This window comes from Aquarana catesbeiana, linkage group LG05, assembly GCF_042186555.1.
Source record: "Aquarana catesbeiana isolate 2022-GZ linkage group LG05, ASM4218655v1, whole genome shotgun sequence".
Classification (NCBI taxonomy): Eukaryota; Metazoa; Chordata; class Amphibia; order Anura; family Ranidae; genus Aquarana; species Aquarana catesbeiana.
This window is the reverse complement of record NC_133328.1, coordinates 651,072,561-651,085,222: the sequence shown is the minus strand read 5'-3', so window position 1 is coordinate 651,085,222 and position 12,662 is coordinate 651,072,561. Positions and strand designations below refer to the sequence as shown.

Here is a 12,662-nt window from a genome sequence, read left to right as displayed (position 1 = left end):
TTGATTATAAATCTCAAAAAACAAATATGTGACAGTCACAAAGCAGCTCTTCTATGAGAACAAACCGGTGATAAAGGTATTAATCTTTATTAGAGACTATCCAAAATAATAAAGTTCTAAATATAAACAATTATCACAATACAACCCTATTCCCAGTACATATTAAAAAGACCTATAGTCTCGAGAGGACATAGGTGGCCACCATATTCTAAATTCACCTCACACAACTCTCACTCTCACACACACATACACCATTAGATTTCAATCGATCACAAGATCGATAGAGATTGTGGGTATAAACGTTAGGTGATCAAGGGAAATTTGTCAATAGAGATGACTAAAGTAGTCTTATGAGTATGGACACTCTCGATCGTGGGTAGTTTAACCAAAATTTGAAATTATAGATGGTATAAAGTGCAGGTGTGGTGAGGGAGTTCCATATAGTTTCCGTAACACTAACTTGTGACAATTGCAGCTTCAATTTGACGATGTATGCACAGTCTGTTTAAGAAACACCAGTAATGGAGTAACACAGCAGGTGGAGCGTAAGGTTTAAGCGGTGTATGAAAAAGTAAATCTGACTTTACCATAAGCTGGAGCGGTGCAGTAGACAGCACATCATGTCAGGTGGCGAAGGCAAAACGTACAATTACCGGCATCCAGGGAAGATCCTCACGATCCATAGATCACTGTCACCGATGCTGCAGGACGGAATCCCGCTCACTACACACAGAGCGGCTTCCTACGTTCCCGATGCTTGTCTTTGTCAGCTGTTCAGGTAGGTTTAAGTCCTCGCTGGTGTTACATGAGAAGCGCCCGCTGCAGAAGCTGCAATAGTCAGGCTCTGATGTTAGTTGACGGACCGATGGAGTCTAGAGAGGTTCAGAGGGCTACTTGGTAAGTGGATAGGTGGCCATCCATAAGTCCTCCTCACGGATACCAACTTCAGATGCTTACATGTTTCGCTAATATGCTAGCTTCCTCAGAGCATGCGCATTGATGTGTTGGCCAGGTTTAAATCGTCCTTTCAATCAGGTAACAATTGATTACACCAGATCAACAACCCACAGCGCTTGAATCATTAATGGTATCATTCACCCGTGCACAGATACACACAGTGCAAGGGGGAGCACTCAAAGTTTAACCCTACACAGAGCTGAGATTATCTCAGATCCTAGGCATAGGGAAGACTGCCCATTCATATAAAGTTGCATCGAACTGGATACAGCAAAGCAGCTAATCATAAGAGAGTTAGAGAGAAATTATCTAAGTTCTAATATACATATATTCCCGTTGTGTACCTGGGATAAAAATTAAGGTAGCAATTCCATAAGCAAGCAGCATCCATATCTACATATAGTACTCATATATATACATGGAGAACCTTTACAGATTTGATTAGAGTTGTCAATATTCTAAATACAACAGGTGACTCATGTAGATGGATGGGGAAACTTCATATACCAGGTAAGGTGGAAATTATCAACATTCAGTAATGGCTTTTGGCAACAGGTCCCAGGGTATCACCACTAACCATAAACAGTCCATAGATAGTGGTCAGGAAAACTACTGCCATCGTCCTAGTATATGAAGAGTCCCTAATAATATGCCCAGGCTACCTCATGAAGAGGCACCTATTCAGTAGGGGATATCTCTTATTGTTCCAAAAAGACTGATAAGTTACATTCGTTGTTCAGGCCTCGTGGCTGCATGCTTTTTAACATAAATATCCACATCTTTTCCTTTTGATATAGCACTTTGTCAAAGTCACCCCTCCGTGGGGGCAGATTTAGTTTGTAAATGCCTTTACACTTAAGGCCATTAGGGTCACCATCATGTTTCTCCAAAAAGTGCAATGATAGAGGTCTGTCATCATCCTTGTTTAGTATACTTTGGACATGCTCGCCAACTCTGACGCCGCTCTGTGTGTAGTGAGCGGGATTCCGTCCTGCAGCATCGGTGACAGTGATCTATGGATCGTGAGGATCTTCCCTGGATGCCGGTAATTGTACGTTTTGCCTTCGCCACCTGACATGATGTGCTGTCTACTGCACCACTCCAGCTTATGGTAAAGTCAGATTTACTTTTTCGTACACCGCTTAAACCTTACGCTCCACCTGCTGTGTTACTCCATTACTGGTGTTTCTTAAACAGACTGTGCATACATCGTCAAATTGAAGCTGCAATTGTCACAAGTTAGTGTTACGGAAACTATATGGAACTCCCTCACCACACCTGCACTTTATACCATCTATAATTTCAAATTTTGGTTAAACTACCCACGATCGAGAGTGTCCATACTCATAAGACTACTTTAGTCATCTCTATTGACAAATTTCCCTTGATCACCTAACGTTTATACCCACAATCTCTATCGATCTTGTGATCGATTGAAATCTAATGGTGTATGTGTGTGTGAGAGTGAGAGTTGTGTGAGGTGAATTTAGAATATGGTGGCCACCTATGTCCTCTCGAGACTATAGGTCTTTTTAATATGTACTGGGAATAGGGTTGTATTGTGATAATTGTTTATATTGAGAACTTTATTATTTTGGATAGTCTCTAATAAAGATTAATACCTTTATCACCGGTTTGTTCTCATAGAAGAGCTGCTTTGTGACTGTCACATATTTGTTTTTTGAGATTTCTTTCTAGGTGAACTGTATGTCCCCCCACAGTCAGTCACTCAATGTTATTATTATTATACATTTTTATAGCTCTGACATATACCGCAGCGCTGTACAGAGCTCACTGAGCCAATCACATCAGTCTCTGTACCAGAGGAGCTTCTCCACTAGGTGGTGCTGTTGGCTCATTCTGCTTTGGTCTCAGCTGAGAGAAGCAACAATTCTGGGGCCTCTCATGCAGGCTTTTCCCAGGCAAGCATGGACCATTTTGAGGAAGACGAAGGTGGAGGCTCTCCAGAGGCACTGAGACCTACACCATGTACTCATTAAATGTAACCCACTGTATGTGATAAGGTTGGTCACCCTTATAGCCGGTGCCCTGAGGCTTTGCACAATAAGCCAGAGTTAGTGGAGGAATTCTTCCGTCTGGATAGAGAAGAGTCTGTGTTGGCGGAGGTTGTACCAGGGGATCCTAGTGTTGTCTGTGGAGTCAGTGTCCCCCCAGTCTGTGGTGTCAGTGTCCTCCCAGTCTGTGGTGTCAGTGTCTCCCCAGTCTGTGGTGTCAGTGTCCCCCCAGTCTGTGGTGTCAGTGTCCTCCCAGTCTGTGGTGTCAGTGTCTCCCCAGTCTGTGGTGTCAGTGTCCCCCCAGTCTGTGGTGTCAGTGTCCCCCCAGTCTGTGGCGTCAGTGTCCCCCTAGTCTGTGGCGTCAGTGTCCCCCCAGTCTGTGGTGTCAGTGTCCCCCCAGTCTGTGGTGTCCCCCCAGTCTGTGGTGTCATTGTCCCCCCAGTCTGTGGTGTCAGTGTCCCCCCAGTCTGTGGCGTCAGTGTCCCCCTAGTCTGTGGCGTCAGTGTCCCCCCAGTCTGTGGTGTCAAGTGTCCCCCCAGTCTGTGGTGTCCCCCCAGTCTGTGGCGTCAGTGTCCCCCTAGTCTGTGGTGTCAGTGTCCCCCCCAGTCTGTGGTGTCAGTGTCCCCCCAGTCTGTGGTTCCCCAGTCAGTGTCAGAAAGTGTGGTTGTCAAGTCTGTGTCCGCACCTAGTGTTTCTCTTAGTGTAGTGAAGGCAGTGGAGGGTGCTGGACCAGCATGTATGGTGGTGCCAACCCCTCCTCCTCGGCGTGGCAGAAGTGCGGCTGGAGGTCAGCAGACACCAAGGGGTGGAGTGAGGGATGGATTGGATGATGGTGGGGGGTGGGAAGGGAATGAGAGTGAATGATGTGGAGGAGGGGGTAATGGGGGGGTTTGGAATCGCACCCTGATGGCGACTAAGTCTCAAAATGTTTCTTAGCCTGGATTGTGTTTAAGTTGAGGTTCGGGGTTTGCAGTTTCTTTTTTTGTTGTCATTAAAATATGTTTCTTTCTATGTTATCTTGTCAGGACACAGTTTTCTTTACTTGCTGATGTAAGCACGCTTGTTTTTGTTTAGTTGTTGTTTATTTTTATGCAAATATGTTTTTATTAATAAGCTGTATGTTTGTATGATTTTTTAATAAACAAAAATGTACACTCTAATGTCCCCTCCCCCACAGTCACTCAATGTTGTTATTATTACACATTTATATGGCTCTGACATATACTGTAGCGCTTGCCATAAATGGTCTATGTAATTCCAGCCTCTAAAATCAAATATAAACTTTAACACAATTAATTAAATTCTGAAGTCTTTTTAACCTTTTAAAATCTGCAGCTTTCATTAAAATATTCCCTGGTGATCCTGCCATGGGGCTCCTTGTTTAGGCACTTCCTGTTATAGGGTGACAGCACTCTGATCCTATTTCCCAGTTGTGCTTCTGCGTTGTCACCCTGCCACATACATGGTGGGGATTACAAGCATTTGTTTCGACTCATTGCTGAGACTTGATCCACCATTGTCTCCAGACCAATGATGTACAGGCCACTTTGCCTGAGGTGCCCCCTTGTCGTTTCTGGCAGAAAGAAGTTTGGTTTCTATTAACATGTAGGGGGGTTCTACACCCCACATGAGACAGATTACTAAGGCCAGGTTTCCCCCTAGTGTCTGTGAAATGTCAAAATTGACCCCGCCCTTCCAGCAGGTTTGGTAAAGCCTCGGGAATCTAGAAAGTTCAAATATATGAGAGTCGGTAACCCAGGCTCACCATTGCACGGCTCAACATCAGAAAGAACTCTCAATTCTCAGTAGCTGCACAAGGTGGGGCCACCAGGCCATTGGGAAGCTGCAACCCCAAGTTGTCCATCCACTCCAACTAATGGAAGGCCCCAGCTTTACTCCATCACAGGGACCACCTTGTGGAACCAACTGCCCCTCCATGGTGCTCTTTTGCAGTCTAACACACACTCATGTTCAGTTTGACTCAAATCGTGGTTTAATGGTTTTACTTCAACAAAACTTGTCAGGAACAATCATAGAGCCATTTCCAATATGGCGGCCTTAGGCAAATCTGAATAGAATATGAGAATATGCGACTTCTGTCTGGCTCTCCTGCACTAAGTGTCAGGAAATACTGGTGGCACTGTGTGGCTCCCTGGGCGGAGGGTTGTTGTTCCAGTGTCCACCAGCAGGTGTCTCCCAGCAGCAATCAGACTCCAGTAATCATTCTTCACCTGATGCTGGATGCTGGGAGGGTATTTAGTTCCTCTTTTATTGTTCCCTTACCACTCAGTGTTTTGCCTGCTAGCCAGAGACTTGCTTGCTGATTCATGCTCAGTTGTATTTCTGATCCCGCCTTGTACCTGTCCCCCTTGTTTCTGATTCCAGTCCTGGTCCCCCCCCCCTTTCCTTGTATCTCCAGTGTCCAGCAAGGTCCATAAAGACATAGAGGAGCGAGTTTGGGGTATAGGAACTTGACTGGCCTGCAAACCGATAGAACACCTTTGGGATGAATTAGAGCGGAGACTGCGAGCCAGGCCTTTTCATCCAACATCAGTCCTTGCTTGACCTCACAAATGCGCTTCTGGAAGAATGGTCAAACATTCCCATAGACACCCTCCTAAACCTTGTGGACGGCCTTCCCAGAAGAGGTGAAGCTGTTATAGCTGCAAAGGGTGGAGCCAACTCAATATTGAACCCTACGGACTTATGCCCTGTACACACGATCGGACACTGATCAAACATTCTGACAACAAAATCCATCATTTTTTTCCGATGGATGTTGGCTCAAACTCGTCTTGCATACACACGGTCGCACAAAGTTGTCGGAAAATCCGATCGTTCCGAACGCGGTGCCGTAAAACACGTACGTCGGAACTATAAACGGGGCAGTAGCCAATAGCTTTCATCTCTTAATTTATTTTGAGCATGAGCACTTTGTCCGTCGGATTTGTCTACACACGATCTGAATTTAAAGGATCGGATTTTGTTGTTGGAAAATTTTATAGCCTGCTCTCAAACTTTGTGTGTCGGAAATTCCGATGGAAAAAGTCAGTTGGAACCCACACACGGTCGGAATTTCTGACAACACAATCCGATCGCACATATTCTGTCGGAAATTCCGACCGTGTGTACAGGGCATTAGACTGGAATGTCATTAAAGTTCATGTGCGTGTAAAGGCAGGTGTCCCAATACTTTTGACAATATAGTGTAGGTACTCCCAGCACTCTGCAGTCCCTATCCTGGACCAGCCAGGGTTCTCCCTCTTTGCCCCAATAGGGAAGAGACAACATGAAGGGATCATCAGTGGTAACATGAATTCTGAACTCTTCTTCGCTGAAGGAGGCCCAGGTCATCAGTAAATATCCCCGCTCCTCTAATGGGCAGCCATGTGCACCTATCTTGTCTTCTCTCTGTCATTAGGTGCTCCCTTCATGACGCAATACATAATATTTATATATCACGTCTGTGCCAGAATGACCATCATATCTCATGGAAATCTGGTGGCTATAATAGGCACTGGCTTCCCCAAGATGGACACCTAGAAACCACTGTAGAGGACACATTAGTCCTCTGTAGGGTTCCCTCTAGTGTCCATAGCACTGTAGTGCTGACTGTGATTCTATGTACTGGTGTCACTCTACAGTGCACCTTGGGGAGGTGGGTGGAGACCTTTGTAATTCAGTGGGCCCGAGAATGGGGAATGGGGAAGGAGTAAGAGCAGAGTACAAAGATAATATTGGTCCGTGTAGTGCACTGCGCCAACACGAATGTAATGGTTACAACTGGGGGCAATGGTTGGACACTTCACAATGAAGAGAGCCTAATAATAATGCACAAACTCTCTTGCAGTAAAGTATGGGGCTAATAGTGGGGAAAGAATAAATGCCCCTGCGTTGGTGGTGTCCGTGGGTGGAAAAAATGGCGCTGGGTCAGTGGTGTCAGGCAGACTGCCTGGGGGTCCATGTCAGTGGAACGAAGGGGAGCTAGGAGGGGAAAGGTTACAATAAACTAAGGAGCCCTGTGTGGCCCTAGGGAACCCGGGGGGTGGGGGGGGGCTGAAGGCCTTTAGGATAAGAGGGGAGCTCTTGTCCATGTACCTGCACAGGGCCACCACAGTCCCAAAAGCATTCTGAAAAGTGGTATATATGTAGGGCAAGGCACACCCCCACTCTGTGTCAATATGTGGGCCGGCAATTGGTGGCTCAGGCACCAATCACAGTATTGTAAACGGTGGGGGGAGGGGTGCAGCTGTGTGTGTGCCATAACTAGGAATTCCCTGGACGCACCCAGGTGCTCCCCCGTCCTCCCCCTGAGGTGGGCGCCACAATTGTCTTCTGCAGCTGGGACCTATGATACTATCACTACAGCGCCACCTCTGCCTGTTGGACATATGCAAGGTGCAACCACCAGAGTGCGCACCACAACCCTTGCACCCCCCTAAGTATACCACTGGTGCAGACCAGTGGACATCACCACCGGAGACATCAATGCTCCTCTGGTTCGGCTCCTCCTATAAGGTAGGGCTGCCCCTAGGTGGTCTCTCAGCTTGGATGAATGTACTATATGGGCTGCTGCCTCAAAGGCTCCCCCCCACCACATATAGACATTGCACCCAGGGCACCTTCCTCTCCTGCCCCCCAAGTCCCGACCCTGGTAACAGGTCATGCTCTGGTTAAGATAGTACTAAATCCAGTATTTTTTAAATGAACTACATTGTTCTTCACCAATTTAGCATTGGCCAATAAATGTTTAGTGACCACAAACTTATTTCAAAGTTCTTTCAGCTGCAGCTCCCTCTGTGCCGCTACCCTGAACTTCCTGTCAGGAAGTGAACACTATGAATGTCATCTAATCCTCCTACTTGAGGCTACTTGTCCCATCATTCCTACCACTGCCATGCCTGCCCCATCTTGTCCTCCCTGGCTGCCTGCGGTCTAAGGCTCAGACAGAGTAGGCACGTTGGGAGGTAGCCCTCCACTGTGAAAGGGTGGCCCCATAGGGCCCTGTAAGGCAACGCAGCCACCCAAAAAAAGGAAGACTTGGGCCGTGATCTTTGGATTGGCTCAATTAAGAAGAAAGGGAAAGCAACATTCAAGGTGTGTTGAGGTCAGTGGCTCATTAACATTTAGGGTTTGGTGACACGTGATCATGATGGCCTCAACCTTTGTCTACTCACAAACGGCAGTCTACTGGCCCTCTGAACTCTGCCCCCCCCCGTGCCCAGGTACTATAGTTCCCCCCAGTACGTCATCCCGAGGTATGACCCCAGAGGACGAGGACTCACCATTTGTGAAGGTCTCCTCCAGGCTGGTCTGCACTTGATACAGAATGAGGAGGACATGGAGCAGATAAGAACAGAACTTGTGGGTCCTGGACACCATGATGGTTGGAAGGGTCACCATAGGCTCCACATCACAGGGTTCCGCATTGCTGGAGGTTAGGAGAAGGAAATGTGTGAGAATGAGCCCTGGAAGTGCCGCAACACAGAGGGAACTCTCAAAATGTCATCCACCTGTGAATGACCCAAAGTTCATTGTCTCCGGACGTGGCTATTATTTGACCAATGAGAACAGAGTCCATTTCTGTGTACCTGTGGGAGGGACAAGAGGTTTGTTCCTCTCGGAGAGTATAGGATGGGTATTGATCTGGAGTGTCACTGTTTAGGAATTCAGAGACTATAGGGTGCATACTGATCTGGAGAGTCACTGTTTAGGAATTCGAAGATAAACATGTCATCAAGTGTCAATCAATGTGATTTGGGGAAAGCGAGCCCAGAAAGATAATGTTCTTCAAAAAAATACTTTATTGATTTTTTTTTTTTAGTACATAAGCAAACGTTTCCATGTGAGTTGCCAATTTCCGAACTATAGACAACCAGCATGCCAGTGAACATAAAAGATAAGTGTGTCACAGACCTCAGATCATCCCAAGTAATAGACCTTCACACCTCATGATCATCCCAAGTAATAGACCTTCACGCCTCAGATCATCCCAAGTAATAGACCTTCACACCTCATGATCATCCCAAGTAATAGACCTTCACACCTCAGATCATCCCAAGTAATAGACCTTCACACCTCAGATCACCCCCAATACCTGGACTTTCACCCTTCAGATCACCCCAATTCCTGCACCTTCACACCTGGAATCACTCCAATTCCTCAGATCACCCCAATTCCTGCACTTTTACACCTCAGATCACCCCAATTCATGCACCTTCATACCTCAGATCACCCCAATTCCTACACATTCACACCTTCGATCACTCCAATTCCTAGGCGTTCACACCTCAGATCACCCCAAATCCTAGATCTTCACACCTCAGATCACCCCCAATTACTGGACCTTCACATCTCAGATCACCCCAATTCTTGAACCTTCACACTTCAGATCACCCCCAATACCTGGACCTTCACACCTGAAATCACCCGAATTCCTGCACCTTCACCCCTCAGATCATCCTGAATACCTGGACTTTCACACTTTAGCTCAACCCCAATACCTAAAGCTTCACACTTCAGATCACCCCAATACCTGGACCTTCACACTCGAGATCACCCCCAATACCTGGACCTTTACACCTCAAATCACCCATAATTCCTGCACCTTCACCCCTCAGATCACCCTCAATACCTGGACCTTCACACTTCAGATCAACCCCAATACCTGAACCTTCACACCTCAGATCACCCTAATACCTAAACCTTTACACCTTAGATTATCCCCAATTCCTAAACTATTAGACCTCAGATCACCCCAATACCTGAACTTTCACACTTCAGATCATCCCCAATGCCTACACCTTCACACCTCCAGATCATCCCCAATACCTGAACTTTCACACTTTAGATTATCCCCATACCTGCACCTTCACACCTCAATTCTCCCCAATTCCTGCACCATCACACCTCAGATCACCCCAATTCCTGCACCTTCACACCTCAATTCTCCCCAATTCCTGCACCATCACACCTCAGATCACCCCAATTCCTTCACATCTCAGGTCACCCCAAATGCTAAAGTTCACATTTCCAGCCAAATTCCTACACCTTCACCCCTTAGATCTCCCTGATTACGGCACCTTCTCATCTCAGATCGCCCAAGTTCATTTAAGATGTATCCAGTCTATAAATCAGAGGAAAAATGGGGGTATGGCTGGGAAATCCTCAACAGATACGGCACCTCATCCCAATAGGTAAAAATTGGTAGATAAAGGTAGGGAGGGACTATAGCGGTGCCAATAGAAAAAGGTCAACCATGAGTACTAAAAAACGACAGTTTATTTTATTTACATATATAGAAAAAAAGACATACACATAGGGCAGTGATGGTGAACCTTGGCACCCCAGATGTTTTGGAACTACATTTCCCATGATGCTCACCTAAACTGCAGAGTGTATGAGCATCATGGGAAATGTAGTTCCAAAACATCTGGGGTGCCAAGGTTCGTTGTCACTGACATAGGGTGTACATACTTATACAAATCTATAATTAATGTGGTAAATGTAATAAAAAAAAAAAAAAAAACAGGACAGGTGTTATAGGCCAGTGATACAGGTAATCAATTCCTACATGTTTCGCCAAGGCATTGGCTTCCTCAGGGAAATGATATAAGCCTGTGCCAAAAATTAGAAGGTTCTAGGTAAAAGAAAAAAATGAAAAAACATAAGATGACAATAGAACTTTGTTTACATTGGATATAAGTCACCATTTACTATTGGATGCATAGCATGGTAACAAACCCACCCATGTTGGAGACCCAACCCGGCAACCCATATACCTACCTCCCCACCCCTAATGGGAGCCAAGCAGGAGAAGGCACCCTAAAAGAGGCAACCAAGGCTGCACCGCATCTATGGCTGTAGGGGGCAAACAGAGACCTAGCCATCAGAAAAAACATTAAAAAAATTATGGTGTTATGCCACGTGGCAAATGTTGGGATAGACATTATCCCAAGACGAGAGGAATAGGGCCAACATAGCCTCAATAACTTACAATTCTATGTTAAAACCAATGTAAATGCAGGGGCGCCTGTAGCAATCTAGCGGCGACCATGCCGTTAGTGGCGGCTCCCTTGCGCATGCGCGGGAGTGACGTCATCGCGGCTCCGGCCAGTCACAGCGCCGGAGCCGCGATACCCGGAAGTCACTCCGGGATAGATGGCGGCGATGAAGGAGAAGAATGAGGGTCGCTTCAGGGGCTTCCATCTCAGGTAGGTTATTCATAATGAGCCAGTATGCTATGCATACTAGCTCATTATGCCTTTGCCTTACAGGGTGTGTTTTTTTTTTTTCCTGCCTTTACTTCCTCTTTAACGCCCTCTGCATTGCAAGCCTAGTCCTTTTACACTCTGATGCGTATCTTTGGCTGCATACCTTTCTTCTAAATAGAGGCCTTGGAATATCGTTGCCGATCGCTACCTCTCTATCCCTGTTTTTGTGATTTAAATACCCCTCAGGGGGACACTTTGGCGGCTTTGTGGTTTCACAAATCATTTTGGTAAGTTTTTCTCCTATATCGGTCACCTTTTATTTCTGTCCACCCTCACAGGCATGTATTTATTTAATGACTGTTTTTCCCTTTTTTTTATAGTTACACACATTGCAACGATCTTCACTTGTATCGATGTACTTCAATCTATTGTGTAAAATATTGCTACAGGCGCCCCTGTATTTACATTGGTTTTAACATAGAATTGTAAGTTATTGAGGCTATGTTGGCCCTATTCCTCTCGTCTTGGGATAATGTCTATCCCAACCTTTGCCACCATAATTATTTTTATGTTTTTTCTGATGGCTAGGTCTCTGTTTGCTCCCTACAGCCATAGATGCGGTGCAGCCTTGGTTGCCTCCTTTAGGGTGCCTTCTCCTGCTTGGCTCCCATTAGGGGTGGGGAGGTACGTATATGGGATGCCGGGTTGGGTCTCCAACATGGGTGGGTTTGTTACCATGCTATGCATCCAATAGTAAATGGTCACTCTATTATATCCAATGTAAACAAAGTTGTATTGTCATCTTATGTTTTTTCATTTTTTCTTTTACCTAGAACCTTCTAATTTTTGGCACAGGCTTATATCATTTCCCTGAGGAAGCCAATGCCTTGGCGAAACATGTAGGAATTGATTACCTGTATCACTGGCCTATAACACCCAGGCCTGTCCTGTTTTATTTTTTAAATTACATGTACCGCATTAATTATAGATTTGTATATGTATGTATACCCTATGTGTATGTCTTTTTTCTATATATGTAAATAAAATAAACTGTCATTTTTTAGTACTCATGGTTGACCTTTTTCTATTGGCACAGCTATAGTCCCTCCCTACCTTTATCTACCAATAAACCAGAGGCTCTGGATGGACAGTTGGATAAATGGTTCTATATTTAGGATGTATCCGGTCTATAAACCAGAGGCTCTGGATGGACAGTTGGATAAATAGTTCTATATTTAGGATGTATCCGGTCTATAAACCAGAGGCTCTGGATGGACAGTTGGATAAATGGTTCTATATTTGGGATGTATCCGGTCTATAAACCAGAAGCTCTGGATGGACAGTTGGATAAATAGTTCTATATTTAGGATGTATCCGGTCTATAAACCAGAGGCTCTGGATGGACAGTTGGATAAATAGTTCTATATTTAGGATGTATCCGGTCTATAAACCTGAGGCTCTGGATGGACAGTTGGAT

The 12,662-nt window shown here is 45.6% G+C and overlaps 1 protein-coding gene across 8 annotated transcripts in view; it reads right to left on the bottom strand.

Annotated features, from left to right (window-relative positions):
* Positions 1-8,522, bottom strand: part of LOC141145694 (mucin-13-like) — a 76,996-nt gene extending 68,474 nt beyond the window's left edge. For 6 of the 8 annotated variants that reach the window (XM_073632560.1, XM_073632561.1, XM_073632565.1 and 3 more), the window contains exon 1: positions 8,258-8,522. In XM_073632560.1, coding sequence (XP_073488661.1) covers positions 8,258-8,375 — 118 coding nt within the window. In that variant the 5' untranslated portion in view covers positions 8,376-8,522. The remainder of the gene's footprint in view (positions 1-8,257) is intronic. The other 2 variants (XM_073632563.1, XM_073632567.1) reach the window with 1 other exon arrangement.
* Between the last annotated feature and the right edge of the window lie 4,140 nt (positions 8,523-12,662).